At 44.3% G+C, this 23146-nt stretch overlaps 1 protein-coding gene across 5 annotated transcripts in view; it reads right to left on the bottom strand.

The window, feature by feature from the left end:
• UVSSA (UV stimulated scaffold protein A) overlaps positions 1 to 23146 on the bottom strand; it is a 94425-nt gene that overhangs the window by 10428 nt on the left and 60851 nt on the right. For 4 of the 5 annotated variants that reach the window (XM_007063697.4, XM_037898249.2, XM_027826171.3 and 1 more), the window contains 3 exons: positions 14002 to 14185; positions 12438 to 12549; positions 4013 to 4202 (listed from right to left, as the gene is read on the bottom strand). In XM_007063697.4, the coding sequence (XP_007063759.2) occupies positions 4013 to 4202; positions 12438 to 12549; positions 14002 to 14185 (486 nt within the window). Of the gene's footprint in view, positions 1 to 4012; positions 4203 to 5329; positions 5433 to 12437; positions 12550 to 14001; positions 14186 to 23146 lie in introns of those variants that run through there. The other variant, XR_005225249.2, reaches the window with a different exon arrangement.

Consider the following 23146-nt stretch of genomic DNA (forward strand, 5'->3'; position numbering starts at 1 on the left):
TTCGATGGTGTTTAACTAACACAGTCTGATGTTCAGGACATCATAGTCCGGGATCAGTGGTTTTGTGGTACTCTGCCTCTTGAATTGGTAACTTGGTTACTCTGTTTCACTTGCATTGGTCACACCAGTCAGGGTCTGAAAGTTTCTAGGCACATACAACTGCTATCCTGTTTGAAACATGCTGAAGTTTCTCTCTCCAAGTTCTTATATAGTACCCATCACCACAGTATCAGAATGCCTCACAAGAGAATAATCTCTGTAAAAAGACAAAGGTCTGATTTCATCCTTAACAAGTCTAAAACTAAGTAAACAGCTCTGTAAGTCAGGATGATGGGATGCAGCCTTCCATTGGAAGTCTATGACAGCAGAGAGACCTCCCTTGTTTGTGGGCATGTCTTCAATGTAGTGTTAGCTCAAGTTACTGACACTCAAGTTAACTTCCTTCGAGTTAGCCTAGCTTGAGTGAGAGCTGTAGATGCAGACAGTAAGTGAACGTGATCATGACCAATCTTTAAATATATATGCGCAGATATATACATATACATACACATACACATATATACATCCATGCCCACATTACTTATTTTGGCATCCCTTACTAATTTGCTCTCTTTAAAGAGAAATGTGCCAGCCCATACTCCCCATCCAGACAGTTTCCTATGCAGTTGGCAAAAGTGGCCCCAAGAGCACCAGAGGGCAGCAGCGACTGCCTGAATGCAACAGGTTGGAGGAAATGGGAGAGGAATGGAAACAATATTGTGAATCTCCACCTAAGCCTCTCTCTCAGCAGGGGATGCAAACTCTCCAACTCTCACTTCTTCGGAAGAAGTAGAGAGAGACAGCAGATTCCCCTCCTAGAAGCACTAACAAAGGCCCATAGGGTGATTACAGGAATTTGGGCTGGGGACAGAGGCTCAGCTTCACTGCTTGCTGGTTGGCACTGAACGCTCCAGCTGGGTGCTACTCTCCTGCACCACCTTTTCATCAGGTTGGCACAGCAGAGGTGCTTCTCCCCATGTCCCTGAACAGGAGACTGGGATGAGAACAGTAGCAGCACAGGTCACAATGCTTCAGCTCCCTTCATGTTGCTTGTTCTGCTACTAGCACAAGAAGATGGGACTTGGGCCATAAAAGTGAAGAAAGATTCTGGGGGGAGGAGATTTGGGTGCGAATGCAGAAACTAGCTATAAGTTTCAAAAACAAATCAGCCACAGGGTAATATTTTTAAAACATGAAGTTTAGGGGGAAAATTCAGCCAAGTCTCAACCTGTAAAAAGTGACTCTGTAAAAGAATACCAAGGGGTTCCATGTTTTGCTGGTGATTTTCAGATCCCAGCTGTCCAATTTAAAGGTTTTTGTGAGCCCTGCAAACACAACCTGTGATCTGAAAATCAACCTGAGTTCTCTCTGGGACTACTAATAACGATTCTATAACTGACATTCAGCTTATGATTCTGTTGATTCATGAAACAGAGTAGGCTCCAGCTCCCTCTCCCATAGCTGCAATGGTTTATTAGGGCTAACAAGAATAAACGCTAATAAATGTAGTTTTGTCAGGGAAGTAAGTCGCTAGAACTCTGAATACATGCTAGGGGCAGATCTGTTAAGAAAGGCTCTATTTTCACCAAGTACTTTTCAGACTATAATGACATTTCAATTACAATGGAGAGTTACTGAGACTGATGAATACTAGTGCGTAAGAACTAACAGAAGCTACTTGTAGTTTTATTCTGGGTGCCTGAATACCCAGCATGTGTCTTGTCAGCTAGGAGTTCAGGGGAGAAGAGCAGTAACCAACCTTTCCTCCCAGCCTTGGCTGCTTTGGACCAAATTCTTATTTATTGTGTGACACAGGAACAGGTTTAAGTTTACTGCATAGATTTGTACAGCTTTAATTATCTTTAATTGCTTATTTTACTAACCGGTTTACTGCACATTTAATGGACCCCAACGCCTAATTCTTAACGGAGGTAAAAAAGAGCAACAGCAAAGCAGTGCGTCAGCCTGCCATAAGAAACAAAGGAGGGAGGACAGAGTGTGACACACTTTCCCCCCCTCCTTGATAAGACTAGTAGAGAAATTGAAGACCATTTGAAACACATTTCCTTTAGTCTTTTACTTCCCTTTATACTCTATAGCTTGACTTTCTTCTCTATCACTGTTCACCTTCACGATTTACGCTAGCCTACTGACCACTTTGTGCAGCCTGGGATGGCGGAGAGGTGTGCAGCCTACCACCCTCCTTCCATGCTTTACAGATGATATCGGGGCCCAGTTGACTTTAGTCCCCTGCACAACCCTTCCCAGTTGAACTACTGCTCTGAGAAGGAATGGAGTCTAGGAAAATACAAAGCTTGGTTGTATGCTCTAGGATCGGGTTTGTCCCAGATCAAAAATGTTTAACTGGGAGGTGTTGTACCTGTGTCCAGCTAAGGTACAGCTGGGGTCAAAGTCCAACTCTAAGATCAAGAAGGTATGAGGGATGGTAACATGCGAGGAGAGGGAGAAGACATGGCCTTCCGGAAACCTAGCAAGTGGTCAGAGGTCGGGGGAGATCAACCCAGTAACCAGCACCAAGACTCCACTGCAGGCAAAAGCAAAACAGCTCAAACATAAGCCCTTTTACTGGTCAATGCCGTTCACCCCTACCCCAGAGCATACTTCTAAATTGTTCATATGAAGAGGGACATCCCTTATTTTTAGACTTACATTACGTCTAAACTACTGAATTATAAAGAAGTATTGGGCCACTTACTATAGCAGGGGTGGGCAAACTTTTTCGCCCGAGGGCCACATTGGGGTTGTGAAACGGTATGGAGGGCCAGGTAGGGAAGGCTGTGCCTCCCCAAACAGCCTGGCCCCCGCCCCCTATCCACCCCCTCCCATTTCCTGCCTCCTGACTGCACCCCTCAGAACCCCCGACCCATCCAACATCCCCTGCTCCCTGACCGCCCCCTCCCAGGGCCCCCCACTCCTAACTGCCCCCTGGGACTCCAACCCCCCGTTCCCCATCCCCTGACCACCCCCTCCCCGAACCCCTGATCCAACTGCCCCCTGGGATCCCACCTCCTATCTAACCCCCCCTGTTCCCCATCCCCTGACCACCCCTCCCCAAACCCCCGACCCATTTTACACCCCCTGTTCCTTGTCCCCTGACTGCCCCCTCCCGGGACCCCCCGCCCCTGAACGCCCCCCCCGAGACCCCACCCCCTATCCAACCCCCACCTGCTCCCTGTCCCCTGACTGCCCCGCCCCCTATCCACACTCCCGCCCCCTGACAGGCCCCCCGGGACTCCCATGCCTATCCAACCGCCCCCTGCTCCCTGTCCCCGAATGCCTGCTGGGATCCCCTGCTCCTTATCCAACCCCCCCACTCCCCTACCATGCAGCTCAGAGCAGCAGGAGCGTGGCGGACCAGCGTGCTGGGGTGCGGCGAGCTGAGGCTGCGGGGAAGGGGGGGCAGCAGGGGAGGAGCTGGGGGCTAGCCTCCCCGGCCGGAAGCTCAAGGGCCAGGCAGGACGGTCCCGCAGGCCTAATGTGGTCCACAGGCTGTAGTTTTCCCACCTGTGTACTACAGAGTTACATCACAAATTCTGGATTATGAAACTGAGGCTAGAGAAATTTATCCCATGTCATCTGGAACTCTTTCTCTCAAATCCTATATATCTTGCACAGACACAGACATTGGCCAATGAACAAGTACATTCTAGAGAGGAAGCACATTGCCACACAGCAGGAGGCTCAAGGAAAGCAAGCAGAAGACCTATAAATGTCCTTTATACAGTTTTATAAATGCCAATGGTGAAGTGTTCCCTGAGGAATAACCCTGTTCATTAGCTTATTGTTGCCCCATGCCCCCACTCTCAGCAGACAGAAGGCACCACTTTTCTGCAGCGAGCTGTGAGGGCTTTTTCCTTGCTGCTTGTTCCGGTGGAAACAGCTACTAAAATCAAAATTTTAAAAAAGGCAATGAAGTGGGGGTTGGGGGCTTCACATAAGGTAAGTATCTTACTTATTGAAGACTTTCTTCTCCAGCCGTGAACGAGAAGTATTAGCCTCCTGTTTCAAGTCTGTCAGATTTGGGTATTTCCTCTTCTTCCCTTTGTTCTTCCCTCCTTTTCCTTTCCCACTGTACCTAGAGGATCCAAGATCTACTCCAGTAGCTGCTTCAACCTCTCTCATGAATTCTGGGTCTTGCCATTCTGTTTAAAGAGGGAAAAAAAACATTTTAAAGAGCAGACAATCCCATCTAAAGCTTGCAAGTTTCCATATAGTATGGAATTTATATTAAATCCCATCACATCTAATATCAACTGTGGTAACTAGTACAGTTCTGGATGCAAGGCCTAACTCAACTTTTTGTAAAAGACTGAGATTCTTATTATTTAATCTAACAAGAAGCTGCCAGTCTGAGCACAGGAGTTTATCGTGTAAAGCAGGGGTCTCAAACTCAAATGACCAAGACGGCCACATGAGGATTAGTACATTGGCCTGAGGGCCGCATCACTGACACTCCCCCGGCCCGGCTGCCCCCGCCCCCACTCCACCCCTTCCATGAGGCCCCGCCCCTGCCCCGCCTCTTCCCTGCTCCCATTCCAATCCCTTCCCCGAAATCCCCACCCCAACTCCGCCCCCTCCCTGTAAAGTAAATTTTGAAAAAATGAATTTTAAAAAAATTGTGCCCAGGAATTTCATGTTTGGAGAAGAGTGGTTGCTTAGATATGCAATAGCATTTTCGTAGTCAGGAATTAAGATTGCTTCAAAATGCTTAGCTAATTTCGGACAGACTAGATAGCACACACTAAGGAAAAGGAATTTGACCTTGTTCTTATCCTCCCACTATTGAATCTGGAAAAGCCTCACTTCTGAAATATCCCACCGTTCCAAATTTAAATTGTCTAAATCCAACTTTCTTCTTCCTACAACAGCACTAGAGTCAATTTAGCACTGTCGAAAACTTCTGTTGATAATTTTATTAAAGCCTTAAAAGTTTCAGAACTAGAATAACCATTAACACTACTAATATTGAGTGCCACAATAGGGAAAAGGCCTAAGTAACCTAGATAGTAAATAAATTCTTAGGGGAAGGGACTGTCATTACTTTTTGGTACAGGGACTAGCATAACGGGGCCCTCATCCTTGACTGGGGCAATAGGTGTCATTGTAATATAAACAGGTAGGATTATGGTGTTGGTCAGGGCAAAATCGACAGTCTATGTTTGAAGACAATTCAAATTCATGGGAAAATTAATCTTAAAATAGAAAAATCAAGTTATGGATTGGAAAAACAAGTGCAAGTATAATTTTGAAAAGCAGCAGACTGACTAACATGCTAGAATCCCAGAACTCCAGCGTTCTAGTTCTCACTCTGCCAATAACTTGTCAAGTAGTCTTGGGCTTGTCACCTAACCTTTCTTGATCAATATCGCCATCTGTGAATAGCAACAGCACAAGGGTGACATTAGGTTTACTTAACATTTGTACAGAGCTTTGAAAAAAATCAAAGGCGCTAAATATTATTAATAAAGAAGCCTATAATTTCATTTGTATACCTAAAGTGGTCATGGACGATGACAAAAATATAGGTTATGCTGTTTCAGGTAGGTCAGAGGCAATATATTATCCTTAGCAGCATTAAAACGACACGGCTCAGGAGTATTAACACATCTATGCAGGGAAAGGATAGATCTAACCTATCAATTTTATGCACACAAAAAAAGAGCGAGATTAAAATTATACACAAACAAAAAGGATGAAGAAAGCAGAGCTGGGTACGAACTGAGAAAGGGAAGTATAGAGGGAGAAAATAGAATCCACACAGTTGATAGATCAGAAGACTTCACAGAGTTTATTTTTTGAAGTGAAGGAATACAGAGCAGCACAATTCAGATACAGGAACGATTAATCCAAGATTAAGGAAAACTGTCTAAACAGTTTATCTCCCAGTAATAAGAAGGCGTCACAGTTTAGGAACCCAGTGAATGGAGCAATTGTTTAAACACAACGAAAAAATGCCGGCATCCAGTAGAGATGAAATGAGCATTTGAGTAAAATGAAGGAGCAATTTAAAAGCCTTTGAGAAAAATCAATAGAATGCCAGGGAAGAGCAGCCTTTTTGAGCATTGATGGGCCCCTAAAGCTCTTCATACATTGTTACTGAGTTTAGCAGCAGGGAAAAGAAAATTACACAGTTTGCAAGGGTAGGCGGGAATCAATACTGTAGTTAGTAAAGAGATGCTATTTCACATCTGACTGGCCAGCGGCCTGCCTTCACCAGCTTGTCCTGATACCTGTTTGTTAACAAGTCACTAAGGGCTGAAAAACCAGATACTCTTCAGGGTTGACACAAAAAATAGGCACTTAATTTGCTCCTGTGTGCGAACTATTGGAAAAGGATGAACACTGCAGATTAGGGGGTCAGTGTAATCCCTCATGATTCATTGTTTCAAGGCCAAAGAGCTTAAAGCACCGTTTTGCTAACATATGGCTAGAATGTAATATTTTAATCGAAGTATTAATTTTAAAAAAAGTGAGGCTTGAACATTATTAAAGATCTCAGTAGTGACTGTACTGCCAACACACACACTGGTCATTATCATATGAACTATATTACTTTTTCATAATTGTTTTTCCATTCAGTCACATGGGGATAAAAATTAATCTACCTTCCAGTAGAGTGAAGCACACACAAAACCAGTGATCAGCGCTAGCCTAAAAGTTGTGATAAGTAGAGACTTCTTGGAAGTACCCATTACAAATTCACGCCTCAAAATCAGAAGCCGCAAACATTAATTAGATCTATATATATTTAAATAATAGGAACCAGATTAGCTCCCTCAGCAATTCTTTACAATCTGGCATCTATTAGAAATTACTAGAAAAAGGACCAATTTTGTACTTAAGAGTAAAATAAAAACAGTTTAATTTGGCAATGGAATGGAAGTGTTTATTACTTCAGAACAGTAAAGGCACCTTTCCTTGGCCCCCCAAAAGTAACATCTTATTTACTGTCATCCTTACAAACCTGCCACTCATTGTTTAAATACTCTGTTCTTTCAGCATTACAAATCTAGTCAGGAAATGGACAGGGTTACTGGAGAAGATGGAATTGGTGCAGGCTATTCCTCTCTCCCCCACAAAGTGTTGTTGTACGTAACCAAAACACCCAACACTCTCAGCGTCTTTGCGCAGTGAATGAACTATACTCTTTACCATGACTGATCCTCATTTTCCAGTGTGTGGTCACTAATGTGTGGAATCACAGTGCCAACTGTAAGAACAAAGTATGTGTAGTATCAGGTGGGTTATTCTAGTCTCTACAATACCTTGTGTTGTGAACATATGCACAAGCCTCACAACTTCACTGACCTGCTTGGTAATGCTGTTACAAGTCACTTGCAGGAAAGACATGACTTTTCTAAACACCGGTTAAAACAATACATCATATCTTAATTTGAAAGTCCTTAGCTATGGAAAAAAATGAATGAACCAAATACTAAGACCAACAAGCAAATATGCTCAATAATAGTTAATACACAGACATTACAAACTTTCTTTAGAATTAAATGAATGGAAGTTTTGGCCAGGAAACCAAATGCCATAGTTTCTTTAGCTTCCCACTAGACAGGCAGAGAATGGTGTACAGAAGGGAGCTCAGTTTGACATTTCAGCTTAAAAATGGCAGTCAGTAGGGCAGCAAAGTAATGTCAAAACTGGTGTGGGACTAAAGCACACATCTTTCTGGGCCAGAGGTGAGCGTGTTACCCACAGCACCACACTGACACAGTAATAAAAATAAGTATTATGTCTAGCCTAGAGGAATGTCAATTTCACAGAAAAAAAAAATCAATAGTTTTCAGTTTGAGTGATTTTTTTTACACCAGAGCATTAGGGCTTGTCTACACTTGAAAAGCTACAGCTGCGCCACTGTAGCACTTTGGCATAGACACTACCTGGGCCGATAAGAGGGGTTCTCCCACTGGCATAGTTAATCCACCTCCCCAAGAGGCAGTAGAGCTAGATTGACAGAACAATTCTTCTGTCGATCTACCACCGTCTACATCAGGGTTAGGTTGGCTTAATTATGTCACTCAGGAGTGTGAATTTTTCAACACCCCTGAGCAATGTAGCTGGGGTGATTTAACTTTTGAGTGTAGGCCTGGCGTTAGGTTTTGTTTCTAGTTTGAAACTAGCCTCTCGAGAGTAGCTACTGACATAACTCCCTTTCTCTGTCTGTAGATTTTGCCAGAATTAAAAGAAGAAAAGTCACAACTTTAAAAAAAACAAAACAAAAAACCCACACTCTTGCTATACACAAATCTGGGCTATTGGTTTATACTTAAATGCACCTTTATGCTAGTTAGCAATTTTTGGATAATAGGTCATGATGGCCAACTACTGTGTTTTGAAAAGAGATTTCCAGGAGAGGCTAGTGGCTGAACTAATAATATCGAACAATCAAGGAATCACTGGATTCCAGACTAGCTTCAAATAAGATGCCAACATATCAGGAATACACATGGACAAGGCACACAATCTTTTCCAGTTTCAGAAGTGCTATTTCTGGTAATACTAAGCAGAAACAGAAGGATAACTATACTAGAGGTTAATTCCTTGCAAACTCTCCTCCTGGGGAGGGTAAATGAAAATGTGAAGTCAGGAGGAAAATACCAAATTCCTGCACTAAAGCAATGAAAACACAGAACCAGTATTCATGATACCACGGTGGCATAGATGCTATAGTGATATCATCGCCTCACCACCACAGTACATACATGCACGTAGCACCTGCTACAGATCAGTATTGCTTCCAGTTGAAATGTCAGCTGGCTTTAGTCAGAAATATAGGAACAGCTGCCATCAAACATTTTCCAGGAAAATGATGTCACTGTATTTAAAATGTGAGCTCCTCAAGAGGGTTGCACCATATCTGTACAGAAAGTGTCTAGTCCATCATGAGTGCTACTAGCTATAAGAAATGAACAAATAGCACATTCAGAGTAAGAAGAGGAAGAAATATTTTTTTAGAGTAGGCACCATACAATAATAAAATAAAATGAATTTATTTAGTTATGTATTTCATACAAAAAACTACATTAAAAGAATATTGTGGTTGCAAAGTCAAGCACTCAATGAAATACCAGAACTAAAGTTGCCCTTGCAACAATATTTCACGTGTAGCTTTCATATACACCACATAGGACTTCAGTGAAGGAGACAGAAATAGGATCCTTCTCTCTTAGGTAACAGCCCAGTGCCTTAAACACAAGAGAACAGCCTCAGCCCTCTTACAACTTTCTGCCTCATTCACTGTCCATTGTGTGCACTAAATGATGCAGGGATCCTGGAGGAAAAAAGTATGTAATCATGTAATAAAAGACTCATGATTCATCTGCGTACGAGGGCTGAGTTAGGGTTCTATGGATAACTTTAATTTTGGAATTTCTTAACTTCTGAGGGCAAGTCTACATGACAGCACTATATCGTGTGTATATATATATACATATATATATATATGTGCAGCTGTACCGCTACTGCATGTCTGGTGAAGATGTGCTATGCTGATGGGAGTGCGCTCTCCCGTCGGCATAATTACTCCACCTCCGCGAGAGGCAGAAGCTATGAACCAATAGCGCCAGTGCGGACAGCGCTTAAGTCGATGTAACTTGTGCTGCTCACGGGGGCGTCTTTTTCCACATATGTTGCATCAATTTAAGCGGTAACGGAAAGTCCTCCAGGGTTGTCTGCACTTCCGTGGGGAAGCCCGATAAGTTTTAACAATGGCAGTGGAGATGGAACATCCCGCCGTATCAGCTGTGTTGAGCACTGATTAAAGTGTCGTCTTGGCTACCAGTTCTCCTTTGTTGAAGATGGCTCTAAATTGATCTCTGAGAGATTCTGGAAGCTGTTCAATAAAGGAATGGAATTTTGAGTAGTGGACAGTCATATTTTGCCATTAAGGCCTGGTAATTTGTGATGTGGAATTGAAGCATGGTGGAAAAACAAGCTTTTCTCCCAAATAGGTCAAGGTGTTTCCAAACCCTACTATAGGAGTGAATTTCTCATGTTGTTGACCTCTGGAGTTTACCACATCCTCAATGATTGAATTAGGGGGTAGACAGGAGAAAAGAAATTCTGTGTCCTTCACCGGTACATAATATTTCTTATCGGCCTGCTTATAGGTTGGCTGGGCCGATGCAGGTGTCTGCCATATAGTTTTGGCTGGGTCCAAGAGAGCCTTGTTGATGGGACGAGCTACTCTTGATGAGGAAGAGGAGTGCAGAATGTCCAGCAATTTATGGTGTGATTTTGTAACCTCCTGTAGTGGTAACTGCAGTGTGTCTGCCACCCTCTGAGCTAGATCTTGAAAAAGTTTAAAGTCATCCGCTAATGATGGTGGAGGGGACATCACTGCCTCATCTGGTGTGGAAGATGAGATGTTAGTCTGAGGCGTAACCTCTTCCTCAGTGTTGACCTCCTGTTCCTCCGTCATCTGTTCAGGAGGTTCTGGATACAGAGGCAGAGAGAGGGTGCCTCATAGGTTCTTGGTGGGCCATACTAGAATTTCGGGAGGCATGATGTCTATATGCCTTCCACAGATCCCAGTAAGGCCATTGATATGGTGGGAAGGGTCCCAGTGGTTGGTAACATGCTTGACCATACCAGGGAGGCTGAGGGTCAGACGGACAGTATAGCGAAGGAGGTCCAGATTGGTAATGGGCACAATAAGGTACTGAAAGGAGCGATGGAAGACTACCTCCTGCTCATTATCTGACTCCACACTGGAGACTGGGGCTGCACAGCCTGATGCCAAAGGGGAATCTGGAGCTCAAGCCAAACTTGGTACCGGGGCCCCGATACTGAGTAGAGGAGAGACTTAGGTATGTGAGACACTGTGAGGTCTCTCGAGTATCTGAAGTCTTGTGGTGCCATAGGTACTGGTGGTGGTTGTTAGTGCCAGGACAACTGTACTGATGGAGTTGGTGATGTGGTTTGGTTAAACGATCCAACGGTGTTTGGCGTATGTTGACAGTACCAACGTCATCGTTTGCACTGATGGAGTCTTCCCTAAGGCAAGGTCTTTGTCTAGCCCATGTTTCACTGCCTGTGGCCATCAGGTCCTTAGGCAGTCCAACGTGCTAATTGGGATGGCTTCAGTGCCACCAGTACCAATGATATTGAACAAGTTGGTGATCTTTTTGGCTGGTTTGGGGTTGGCTCTGAGGACTCTCTTTTTAGAAGCCTTGTGCGAATAGCTGATTGTTGCCTTCTTAGGCTTACTTCACTTGGATATAGAGGGCTGTGGTGAATCTTGATGCGGGTCTGAAGGTGGTTGGAGAGCTGCTTCCATTAGAAGGTGTTTAAGCCTCAGCTCTCTGTTCTTTTGGGACCACGGTTTCAACTGTAGCATAAACCACACTTCTGGTGAACGTGGTTCTCCAGGGGGCAACGGACACAATGCAAATGTCCGTCCATCACCAGGATGGCCTCTTTGCAGTTGCGACACCTCTCAAAGCCTGGTGAACCAGGCATACCCTGTCCTGTGATGGTCCACGGACAAGGGAAAGAGGAAGAGGTGAATAAAGATTGAAATTAAAATTAAAAACATTCTTTTAAAAAAAATGTTAAAGGAACAAAAGGAAAGAAACTCAAAGCAAACTAAGTAATAGTCAGAAAATAAACTAAAATGAATGATGAACAAGTATTTAGAGAATTAACAATCTGATAAACGGACAACTAAAAGTTCTGTCTCTGGCCATGGGTGGTTCAGAAGAAACTGAGGAAGGCTTGCCCACGCAAAGATGGCTAGCCTTGTGGCAGAGCACAAGGAGGGGGACAGCTCATGTGCGAGCCGAACTGGCACTGCTACCAAAGTTCTTTGATCAGCAGCACAGGGACGCAATAACACCTACTGTGGAGCACCCATACGGACACAATTTGAGGAAGAAGTAATTAGTTATTTTTGGGTGTCCAATTTGTGACACCCTCCAGGGACCTGATTTTCAGGCGGCAGGTGTTCAGCACTTTCTGTTTCAAGTTGGGCAGCCAAAAATCACAGTTGCTTTCGACAGTCTCGGGCCAATGTTTCTGTAACCCAAAGAACTGTGGCAGCCAAAACCTTACCTTTAACCTTGTTTTCTAGCACCAACTCAGCAGTACTCAGCTAACATGATGGCCTGATAACAGTTTTGTTGTTCAGTGAATTATGGTCACACTGATCATATCACAGTAATGTCTGTTGATCTATCTTAATATTGCATAGTTTTCTTCCAAATCCTTGTCTGTTACAGTATCAAGTTATGACTACAAAGCAAGATTACTTCAGTGAATGGATATAGTAAAAAAGCACCCTCAATATCTATGCTTATGTTCAGAGTGAACCTCTCAGCTCCTTCAAACACTTTATGACACCTTTCCAATTAATCTCCCACACAAACCTGGCTGTTCTGCCTGCTTCTCAAACTTCTTCTTTTCTTCTCTCATTTTGTCCTCTGGATTAACAGGATTCCCAGATTCATCCCGAGGGATTATCTTCCCATGGAAAGGGCACTGAGGGAAGAAAAAAATGACACTTGAGTTGGAGACTAAACATTTCCATGTAATCTCATGTTGCTAGTAGTCAATTCTTGGAATTAAATGATACACTTTGTACTGGCATATGGGACCGGATTCTGAGCACCTCTTATGAGGTGCTGAGAGCCCTAAATTGCCACTGAAACCATAAACAGACTTCAGTGGGAGTTAAAGGCACTCACAGCCTTACAGGATTGAGCCCTTAATGAAATGAACTCCGAGTATAACGGCAATAAACAACAGGCCATTTAACAGACAGAATGCTGCCCTGCTATCTCTGGAACCAGGGTTTTAATTCTACATTTGTATTTTTAAAGCTAAATCCCTTAACATGCAGGAATTCCATTTTAAGTATTTCAACCCATTCACACCCTTTAATAATGGTGAACTCAGTAAGAACTGTAATAGTCAAGCAAAATGTTTAATATTAAGGAAACATTGTTCAAATTTGTCCAGTAAATTAAGTTTTGTAAAATTATGCTTTTATAAAAAACCTAATCTCTCATAAAAGCCCATCTCTTTGCTGTCCCCTCAACAATAAGGATTATAATGTTTTGAAAAAGCCATTAATGTCAAACACACTTCTGCACTGAATGAGAAGGAAGAACCACACACCAAACAACTACTGGGCTCTGTTTCCTTGTCAGATGCTCAGACACAACAGTAATGAGCATGATATAAATACCTAGTTAAGTGCAACAGAAATAGCTCTGTAGTTCTTTTAAAATTCCAGTTGCTAAACTTTTCCATACCACAAACATTCATCATACATTCCTATTAAACAAATATTCCCTGCAATGTTTTGAAACTCAAATAAAACATTTTTAAATGAAACCCTGCAACTGTAACGGAGTAGAAATTACCACCAAAAAAGTGAAAATCAGTCTATTTTCATTATCCAAATGGACAGAAATGTAAAACAGCAAGCAAACAGCAGAAAGCGTGAAAAGTAAGAGTTTTAAAACCCAATTTCCATTTTTTAATATAATGTAAGGTGTTTATCTGTAACAAAGATAAGGAAATCTTGTATTCAATATTTGATTTTTAAACTAGGCGCCCCGTAAATAAAAATACTTCCTCAATTGCTAAAGTAGACACTTGTTTGTGATTTATGACATTGGACCCAGAGATATTCATCATAAATGAAGTCATATTGTAGCAACATCGTAGACACAAGCAGATGCAGCAATGCCAAATATACTTAAAAGCTCATTTCAAAACATCATTTACCATTTTCTCTTAGAAAGACGTGCTTCCCACATGCAAGACCAAGATGCCTGGCTGAGCTAACCAAGTGAAGATTTCTTTGAACATAAATTTTCACTCACTTTAGCCTTGTTTGCAATGAGATGTAAACTCTGAACAAATATTTTGATGAGACCTTTCTATGTATGGCATATCCTGGAAATTATGATATTAAGTGCGCACCTTAACCCTATCCTGTCTTTCACATAGTCTCCCGTCAGGCATCGGTGCTCGACATTTATGTTTCACCGGTTCAAACTTGCCACAAAAAGTTATAAATCTACTTTTCAACATTTCGGCTATTTCTTTGTTTTCCACCTCTTCCTCCATTTCATTGGGTGCCCAAAATCGATGTTGAGAAGAAAATCTGGAAAAACAAAGGATACAGATATACCTTTTCGCCCATAAACAAAATTCTGTACTTACTGTGAACCTATACAACCCCAGGGGAATCAGCTGGGTAAGAATTGGGCTCAGTAGGCAGAAGAGCACTTAAAAAACACATGCATATTAGTCTTTACCAACAATTTCTCTCAGAAAAAAAATAAGCTTCTTACAAGCTGGTAGGCTGTTAAAATTTTCCCTCCTTGAACACAGAGATATATTAATGAATTGTAATAATCTAGGGCTCTACAACTGGTGATAACTGCTATATTGCGTAGACATTCTTAAAATGTTGTGGAAGCTTGACTGATTGGTGTCCTTCATTTCCAAACAACTTGTCTTCCCCAATTTCCCATTTAATATTATCACCTAACAGCCAGTGGATTAGCCACTAGGCCAACGGGGCCCACGCCCAGGGGCCCCAGCCAACTGGGGTGCCCCCGCACCCTGACCCCACTCCCCGTCAGGAGCACGGGGGGGGGGGGGAGGGGGACTGCAGGCAGAAGGGGCGGGGAGGGGCCCCCCACTTGCTCTGGCCCAGGGTCCCACAACCCCCTTATCCGCCTCTGCCTGCCGTTGTAATTTCAGTTGTGACTTGGCTTTAGAAGTCAAAGTGGGCCAAAAACTGCTTAAAATAAATAATTCCATAGTCAACACTATCCTTATCTTGATAACCTTACTGTGTAGCAGATGAGGTAAAATAAAGTAAGACGAACAGTTAAGCTACTGTTCAGTGTATGCTCTTATGCCTGTCTGTTTTGCCCTTTAACAGCAGCAAAGGAGCAGGGGCTGGAGTGACGATAGACTGCAGTATACTGTAGACTAGGGAATGGAGCCAACAATCAACTGAACCTTGTAGCAATTTTTCTTCTAGGTTCAATAGCTAACTCTTCTTTTTGACACTGCTATCAGCTCACAAGTATTTACAGGAAGTTTCTTGAGGAAATTAAAAGCAATATACTGAAAACTTATTTTAAAACTGGAGAGATCTCATGAAAAATAGTCATTTTATGAAAAGCAGAACCATTTCCTGGTCAAAAAAAACCCCAACAACCTGCCCCCTCCCCCCCCCCCCCCCCCCCAAAAAAAAAACAAAACACCAAACAACTCTTTATTACCCTGGAGCAAAGGCAGTAAACATCTATTACTTAAGAAGAGGGAAGGACCTACCCGTTGAATGATGTAGTATTCTCAAAAAACAAAAAATATTAGAAAGTCTGGAAAAAGAGTGTTAAGGAAATGTCTTAAAAAGACAGAAATATGCAGTTCAGTGATCCCAAAGAACCTTCACTCTGCTCCCAACTGCCACATCCATCACACCTTGCATACAAGATGGAAATATTTGAATGAAGGAGGTCTTGATAAGGACTTTATGTACACATTGGGCAGCCAAGGACATTTTACATCCACTATATTTGTGCACTTGTAGTCACCTCCACATGGTTCTTTCCTTCCCAAGCACTCCCATAACTGGCCTCTGGATGGATCGGTCTCCCTCCATCCTATGCCTCCCACTCATGTGGTTCCCTGTCTGTCACTCCCCAGCAATGAAGCTCTGCACTTTGTAGACTCCATATAGCCTAATATATGAAGACAACACTTTTATTAATAACTAAGGTCTCAATTCAGAAAGACACTTATGCATGTCCTTAAGTCCCACTGAAGTCAATGTGCTTAAGTGTTTTTTGAATTGGGGCCCCAAAGAGTCCTCCCTAACAAACATTAGAACAAATTTGGAGGACTTGAAGTTGATCTCACACCCGCTTTCAACTTCGCTGGTTAAAGTGGAGTTACTCCCTATTTACACTAGTGTAAGTGAGATTAGAATTAGGCTAAGTGTTTCTAGGCTAAAAACTATTTTAGAGTTGTAGTGAAACCTAATTTTTAAATCTTCCCATCTTACAAATTCCTCCTAAGAGTTGCCTCATATGTTTCAGAAACATTCTATCCTGGCATATAAAACTGGATTAGTTTAATTGTGGCAATATTAGGGGGATGAATCCAAATTGGTTTTATAATGCAAGACTAGCTTCAACATTCACTGTAGTAAGACTCGGAGGAGAGGAAGGTGATCAGGAACAGTCAACATGGATTCACCAAGGGCAAGTCACGCCTGACTAACCTGATTGCCTTCTATGATGAGAAAACTGGCTCTGTGGATATGGGGAAAGCAGTGGACGTGATATATCTTGACTTTAGCAAAGCTTTTGATACGGTCTCCCACGGTATTCTTGCCAGTAAGTTAAAGTATGGACTGGATGAATGGACTAAAAGGTGGATAAAAAGCTGGCTAGATCGTCTGGCTCAATGGGTAGCGATCAACGGCTAGATGTCTAGTTGGCAGCCGGTACCAAGCAGAGGGCCCTAGGGGTTGGTTTTCTTCAACATCTTCATTAATGATCTGGATGATGGGATGGATTGCACCCTCAGCAAGTTGTCGGACAACACTAAACTGGTGGGAAAGCTAGATACGCTGGAGGCTAGGGATAGGGTCCAGGGTGACCTAGACAAATTGGAGGACTGAGCCAGAAGAAATCTGATGAGGTTCAACAAGGACAAGTGTAGAGTCCTGCACTTAGGATGGAAGAATACCATGCACTGCTTACAGGCTGGGGACCGATGGGCTAAGCAGCAGATCTGCAGAAAAGGACCTGGGGATTACAGTGGACGAGAAGCTGAATACGAGTCAACAGTGTGCCCTTGTTGCCAAGAAGGCTAATGGCATATTGGGCTGCATTAGTATGAGCACTGCCAGCAGATCGAGGGAACTGATTATTCCCTTCTATTCGGCACTGGTGAGGCCACATCTGGAGTACTGCATCCAGTTTTGGGCCCCCTACTACAGAAAGGATGTGGACAAATTAGAGAAAGTCCAGTGGAGGGAAACGGAAATGATTAGGGGGCTGGGGAACATGACTTACAAGGAGAGGCTGAGGGAACTGGGCTTATTTAGTCTGCAGAAGAGAAGAGTGAGGGGGGATTTGATAGCAGCCTTCAACTACCTGAAGTGGGGTTCCAAAGAGGATGGAGTTAGGCTGTTCTCAGTGATAGAAGATGACAGAACAAGGAACAATGGTCTCAAGTTGCAGTGAGGGAGGTCTAGGTTGGATATTAGGAAAAACTATTTCACTAGGAGGCTGGTGAAGCACTGGAATGGGTTACCTAGGGAAGTGGTGGAATCTCCATCCTTATAAGTTTTTAAGGCCCAGCTTGACAAAACCCTGGCTGGGATGATTTAGTTGGGGTTGTCTAGATGACCTTCTGAGGTCTCTTCCAACTCTAATCTTCTATGAGTCTATGCATCTCGTAATTTACGATGACAAAAATGTCTTTATATTCTCACTGTTAAAAAAAACATCCCAAGAAAAGACCCTTTACAATATATAAATATTTTAGTGAAACTCTTGAAAAATGAAGTATTTTTTAGCTTTACAAATGATGTGGTGGGATTGTAAAGTGATGGATAATAAAATACAGTAAGTTTGATTCATTCTGCTGTGCTTGATTTTTTTTCTTAATTCCCTAAAATAGGACTGACTTCAAGCTCTATATCATCAGTTTTATAAAGCCACAATGAAGTCATAGGATCCCTAAAAAAAGTATACTAATATTTTAGATTGCTACACACAAAATAGCCTTACATAAACTTGCAGTAAAATTCTAATGCCCCCTGGTGGTCTGATTTTTTTTCTAAAATTATCAAATATTTATATTCATGCTAAAGTGAAGATGTACTCATGAAATGCATACAGGCCAACTTTCCCTGTGTGACACAGCCTCATTTGATATTTTAACATGATCCCTCCAAAAAAAAAAATCTGTATCCAGTATTTTTCAATGTAATAAAAAACTGTTGCCTTCCTCTTTGTAGCTTTCCTTAAGATGCCTGGTATGTTTTAGGGAGTTGAGCTTAAATAATGGACTGATGTCTGCATAGCCATAAGCACTTCCATTTACTATGCCCTTATAAACCATTTCCCCCCACCCCCACAACTCTTTCACAACTATATTTGCAGGCAAGTGAGACAAGAACAAAGCAATGTTGAAAACTAGAATTATTTTGTTTAGGTGCATGTTCCCTATGCAGTACACAAAGGTGGTGGATTTCCATTTTTGGGGAGGGGGGGGTGTATAACTTTGTAGGATAGAAGTCCTTTAATGGACCACCTGGTACACATCATCTCTGCAAATGCTTGGTTACATGAATAACTAATATTAGGAGAATGTTAAAGAGACAAGATGAAAATAAACTCACCTCAGTGCAAAGGGCGCAGCCACTTGGCTATGTCCACTCCCATCCTATTTTATAGCTGTGCTCTTTACTTCCTCTTTTTTTTTTTTTTTTTTTTTTTTTTTTTTAAAAAGAGACCTCAACTTTAAAATTATTAATAGCAAATCTTTCCTCACTGCCTGCAGCCCCTTCTGCCCCCACTTCTCAAGGTTACTTGGCAGTTTTGGTTCTGTCTGCCTGTGTTTTTGCTACCCTTCCAATTTTGATGTTGCCAGCAAGTTTGATCATAGTTAGATTTATATGACAAACAACTAAACTTATTATAAGAACTAAGGCTCAGTCTAACAAAGCATTTAAGCATGTGAATAGTCCCACTGACTTCACTGGGATTACTCATATGCATGAAATTTAGCACACATTTACTTAAGTGCTTTTGTTGGATTGCAGCCTTCATTTCCTGTGCAACAACCCAAGCAAGCAGAGGAATCTAAAGGAAATTCTGCTTGAAAATGGATGCATGTGACTAGTGAAATTTTCTAAGGCGGTGGGGATCACCACTGGAATGAAAGCAGCTGCATGGACCACCTGGAAGAAAAAATGATTACTCACCTTCTCGTAACTGTTGTTCTTCGAGACGTGTTGTTCATGTCCATTCCAATGAGGTGTGCGCGTGCGCATGTGCACGGTGGCCAGAAGATTTTTACCCTAGCAGCATCTGCTGGATCGGCCTGGGCGCTCCCTGGAGCTGTGCATTCATGGTGCTCAATATAGGGCCCTGCTGACCCAACCCCACTCAGTTCCTTCTTGCTAGCTACTCCGACAGAGGGGTAGAAGGGTGGGTATTGGAATGGACATGAACAACACATCTCGAAGAACAACAGTTACGAGAAGGTGAGTAACCATTTTTTCTTCTTCGAGTGCTTGTTCATGTCAATTCCAATCAGGTGACTCACAAGCCGAAGTTCAGGTGGTGGGGTCGGAGTCTTCCACTGATTGGAGCACTGCTCGTCCAAAGGCCGCACCGTCTCTGGCCTGCTGGGTGATCGCATAGCGCGTGGCAAAAGTATGTCTGGAGGACCATATCGCTGCTCTGCAGATTTCCTGAGGCGCAAGCTTTGTCAACAGCTTTCCTGGCTCAGGTTCCCACTCAGGAAATCTGCAGAGCAGCGACGTGGTCCTCCTGAACAAGCACTCGAAGAAGCGTGGAACCCCCCACCCCCTTGTTTGTTGATACAGAACATTGCTATTGTATTGTCCATCATAACTGATGCACGTCCCGTTAAGTGTGCATGGAAGGTCTGGCATGCTAGGCGCACCTCTCTCAGCTCTCTGATGTTGATGTGGAAAGCCAGGTCGGCCTGAGACCAGAGACCTTGGGTCCTGCGGTCTACCAGATGAGCTCCCCAGCCTAAGTCTGATGCGTCCATCACAAGCGAGAGACATGGCTGCAGACTGGTAAAGGGGACCCCTGAGCACACCTCCTGAGGGTCGAGCCACCAGATGAGGGAGTCGAGGACCGAGCACAGCAGGGTCACGCACCTGTCCAAGCTGTCCCGGGCTGGGCAATATACACTGATGAGAGCCACAACTGAAGAGGTCAAAGCCTGAGTCTGGCACGCTGAACAATGTAGGTACAGGCAGTCATATGTCCGAGAAGCTTTAGGCAGTTTCTTGCTGTGGTGGTGGGAAACTGTCTTATGCCTCGAATGATATCTGTCAGGGCCTGAAACCTTGCTTCCGGCAGGTATGCCCTGGCTTGGGTCAAGTCCAGTACTGCCCCTATAAACTCTATCCTCTGGATGGGGGAGAGAGTCGATTTTGCTTCGTTTAGAAGGAAACCTTGGTTGTCGAAGGTGGCTCTGATAAATCTGACCTGTGCTTCCACTTGGGTCCTGGAGCAGCCCTTGATCAACCAGTTGTCAAGGTACGGAAACACCTGTACCTGGTGCCTGCACAAGAACGTGGCGATGACGACTGCCATGCACTTGGTGAAGACTTGAGGTGCTGCTGACAGGCCAAAAGGAAGGACTGTAAGATGGTAGTTCACCACAAACCTTAGGTACTTCATGGGGAGCTGAGTGACTGTGATATCGAAATACGCGTCCTTCAAGTTGAGGGCAGCATACCAGTCTGCTGGATCCAGTGATGGGATGATTGAGGCCACAGAGACCACGCGGAACTTGAGTTTCTTCATGAACTTGTTGAGTTCTCACAGGTCCAAGATGGACCTCAGGCCACCTTTGGCTTTCAGTACAAGGAAATACTGGAAGTAAAAGCCCTCGCCCCTGTGCTCCTGAGGAACCTCCTCCACTGCCCCTAGAGATATGAGCGACTGCACCTCGTGGATATGAGCTGCTCATGAGGAGGGATGGGGAAGGATGGTGGAAGGGCAGGAGGGCACAGAATTGAATGGAGTATCCCCTCTCTACCATGTGGAGCACCCAACGGTCTGAGGTGATACGGGACTATGCACGGTAAAAAGGGATGAGAAGGGACAGTTGGGTGGATCCAGCTGGGGATCTAGTGCGCTATCCTCAACTGCGCCTTAAAAAAGGCCTGTTTATATTGGCCAGAGCCCTGGCCTGAGGATGGGTGCGGTCACCTTCTGCTGTTCCTGTTCCTCCTCCATGAGCGGCCCTGACGGTTCGGTGGCTGGTAGAAATGTGGAGGAGGTTGCGGCCTAAAATGTTTATGCTGTGTAGCGGGAGTATGGAGGCCCAACGATTTGAGAGTGGCTCTCGAATCCTTCAGGCTATGCAGCCTTTTATCTGTCTTTTTGGAAAATAGAGCCAAACCCTCGAAGGGGAGGTCCTGAATAGTTTGTTGGATCTCATATGGCAAGCCCGAGACTTGGAGCCAGGAGCCCCTCTTCAAAGCTATGCCTGTGGCCATGACATGAGTAGCTGCATCCGCTGAATCTAGTGCAGCTTGTAGCGAAGCCCTGGAAATGAGCTTCCATTCTTCCACAACAGCCAAAAACTCAGCACGGGAGTCCTGCGGCAACAGCTCCAAAAATTTAGCCATTGCCCCAAATGTGTTGAAGCAGTACCTGCTGACAATGGCCTGCTGATTTGAAATGCGGAGCTGTAAGCTTCCAGCGTAGTAGATCTTTCTCCCATAAAGGTCAAGCCTTTTCACCTCCTGATTTTTTGGGGAGGGTCCCTGGAAGCCCTGACGCTTGCGTTGGTTGTCAGCATCAACCACAAGAGAGTCAGGTGTGGAATGCGTGTATAAATGCTCATAACCCTTGGACGGCACAAAGTAGTGTCTTTCGTTGCACTTAGCTCTAGTGGGCAACGAGCCCTGGGTCTGCCACAGAGTTTTCATGGTGTCAGAGATGGTCTTTATGAGGGGCAGGGCATTATGTGCAGGTCCAGAGGGGGTGAGGATGTGCACCATTGGATCTGCATCCTCCACTACTTCCTCCTCCTGAATGCCCAGCAGGCCCACTCCGGCCTCTTCTTCTTTTGCGGCACCAGCGATTGCGAGCGGTGCCTGTGTGTGGCATGTGACCTGTGAGTGGAGCCGGGATGGTGCCGTGAGTCCTTATCCTTACCCGGCACTGGTGCTCGTGTTGACAGTGCCGCAGCACTCCGCACCGAGGAGGAAGTACTCGGCACAGGGTCCATTAACCCAGGGTTGGGCTGGGGTGGAGTGCTGCCTCCATTAACAGGACCTTCAGGCGCTGCTCTCTATCTTTTAAAGTCCTGGGCCTAAAGGTCTTACAAATGGCAAAATGATCCTTCTGATGGCCCTCTCCTACACACTTTAGACACCAGGTGTGAGGCTCGCTTCTGGACATACACTCGCCTCAGGCTTTGAAGCCCGGAGACCCTGGCATGCCCTGGCATCAGGAAAGCATAGAAGGGGATTCCCCCCGCAAAGGAAACTTATCTAACACTAATGAACTACTAACTATTAACGAACAATGGAAAACTAATGGAGAGTAATGTAAGAAACTGCTAAATGCACTTGTCGAGACAAGAGCACAGGGAAGTTCCAGCTGTCACTGGCGGTAAGAAGGAACTGAGGGGGGGCAGTCGACAGGGCTCAATATTGAGCACCATGAAGGCGCAATTCCAGGGGGTGCCCAGGCCGACCCGATGGATGCTGCCAGGGGAAAAATCTTCCAGCTACTGTGCATGAGCACGTGCACACACACCTGATTGGAATCGACGTGAACAAGCACTTGAAGAAGAACTCTGTAGTTCACAGTTTAAGAACCAATGCACTTAGGACTTGGCTCCACTTGCAAGTTAGAGCACATTAAATCAGCCCCGGGCGCTCTAACTCCTGAGGTGTCCACACTTAGAGTGCCTGGACTCTGCAGCTGGAGTGCTCCTGGTAATCCACCTCTATGAGAAGCATAATGCTTGCTGCGCACCAGCTGAAACACCTGGGTGTCAGTGTGGATGACGTCTTGCATTACTGCACTGTGATTGGCCTCCGGAAACGTCCCATAATCCCCTGAAGTCAAGTGGCCACTCTTGTCATTGTTTTGAACTCAGCTGCAGGTATGCGGATCTCCCCTTTCAAAGCTCCATTTCTGACAGCCAACATGCTTATCTGCCCCAGGACAAAGCAAACCATTACTGTGGAATGCTGCTGCTGTGAGTTTGCGTGAGAGAGAGGCAGGCAAGGGGGAGGGAGGTCTGCTGCTTTCTGAACTTACAAGACAGCATGCTGACACGCGCTCTGCCCCCCAAAACACAT

This window comes from Chelonia mydas, chromosome 4, assembly GCF_015237465.2.
Source record: "Chelonia mydas isolate rCheMyd1 chromosome 4, rCheMyd1.pri.v2, whole genome shotgun sequence".
Taxonomy (NCBI): Eukaryota; Metazoa; Chordata; order Testudines; family Cheloniidae; genus Chelonia; species Chelonia mydas.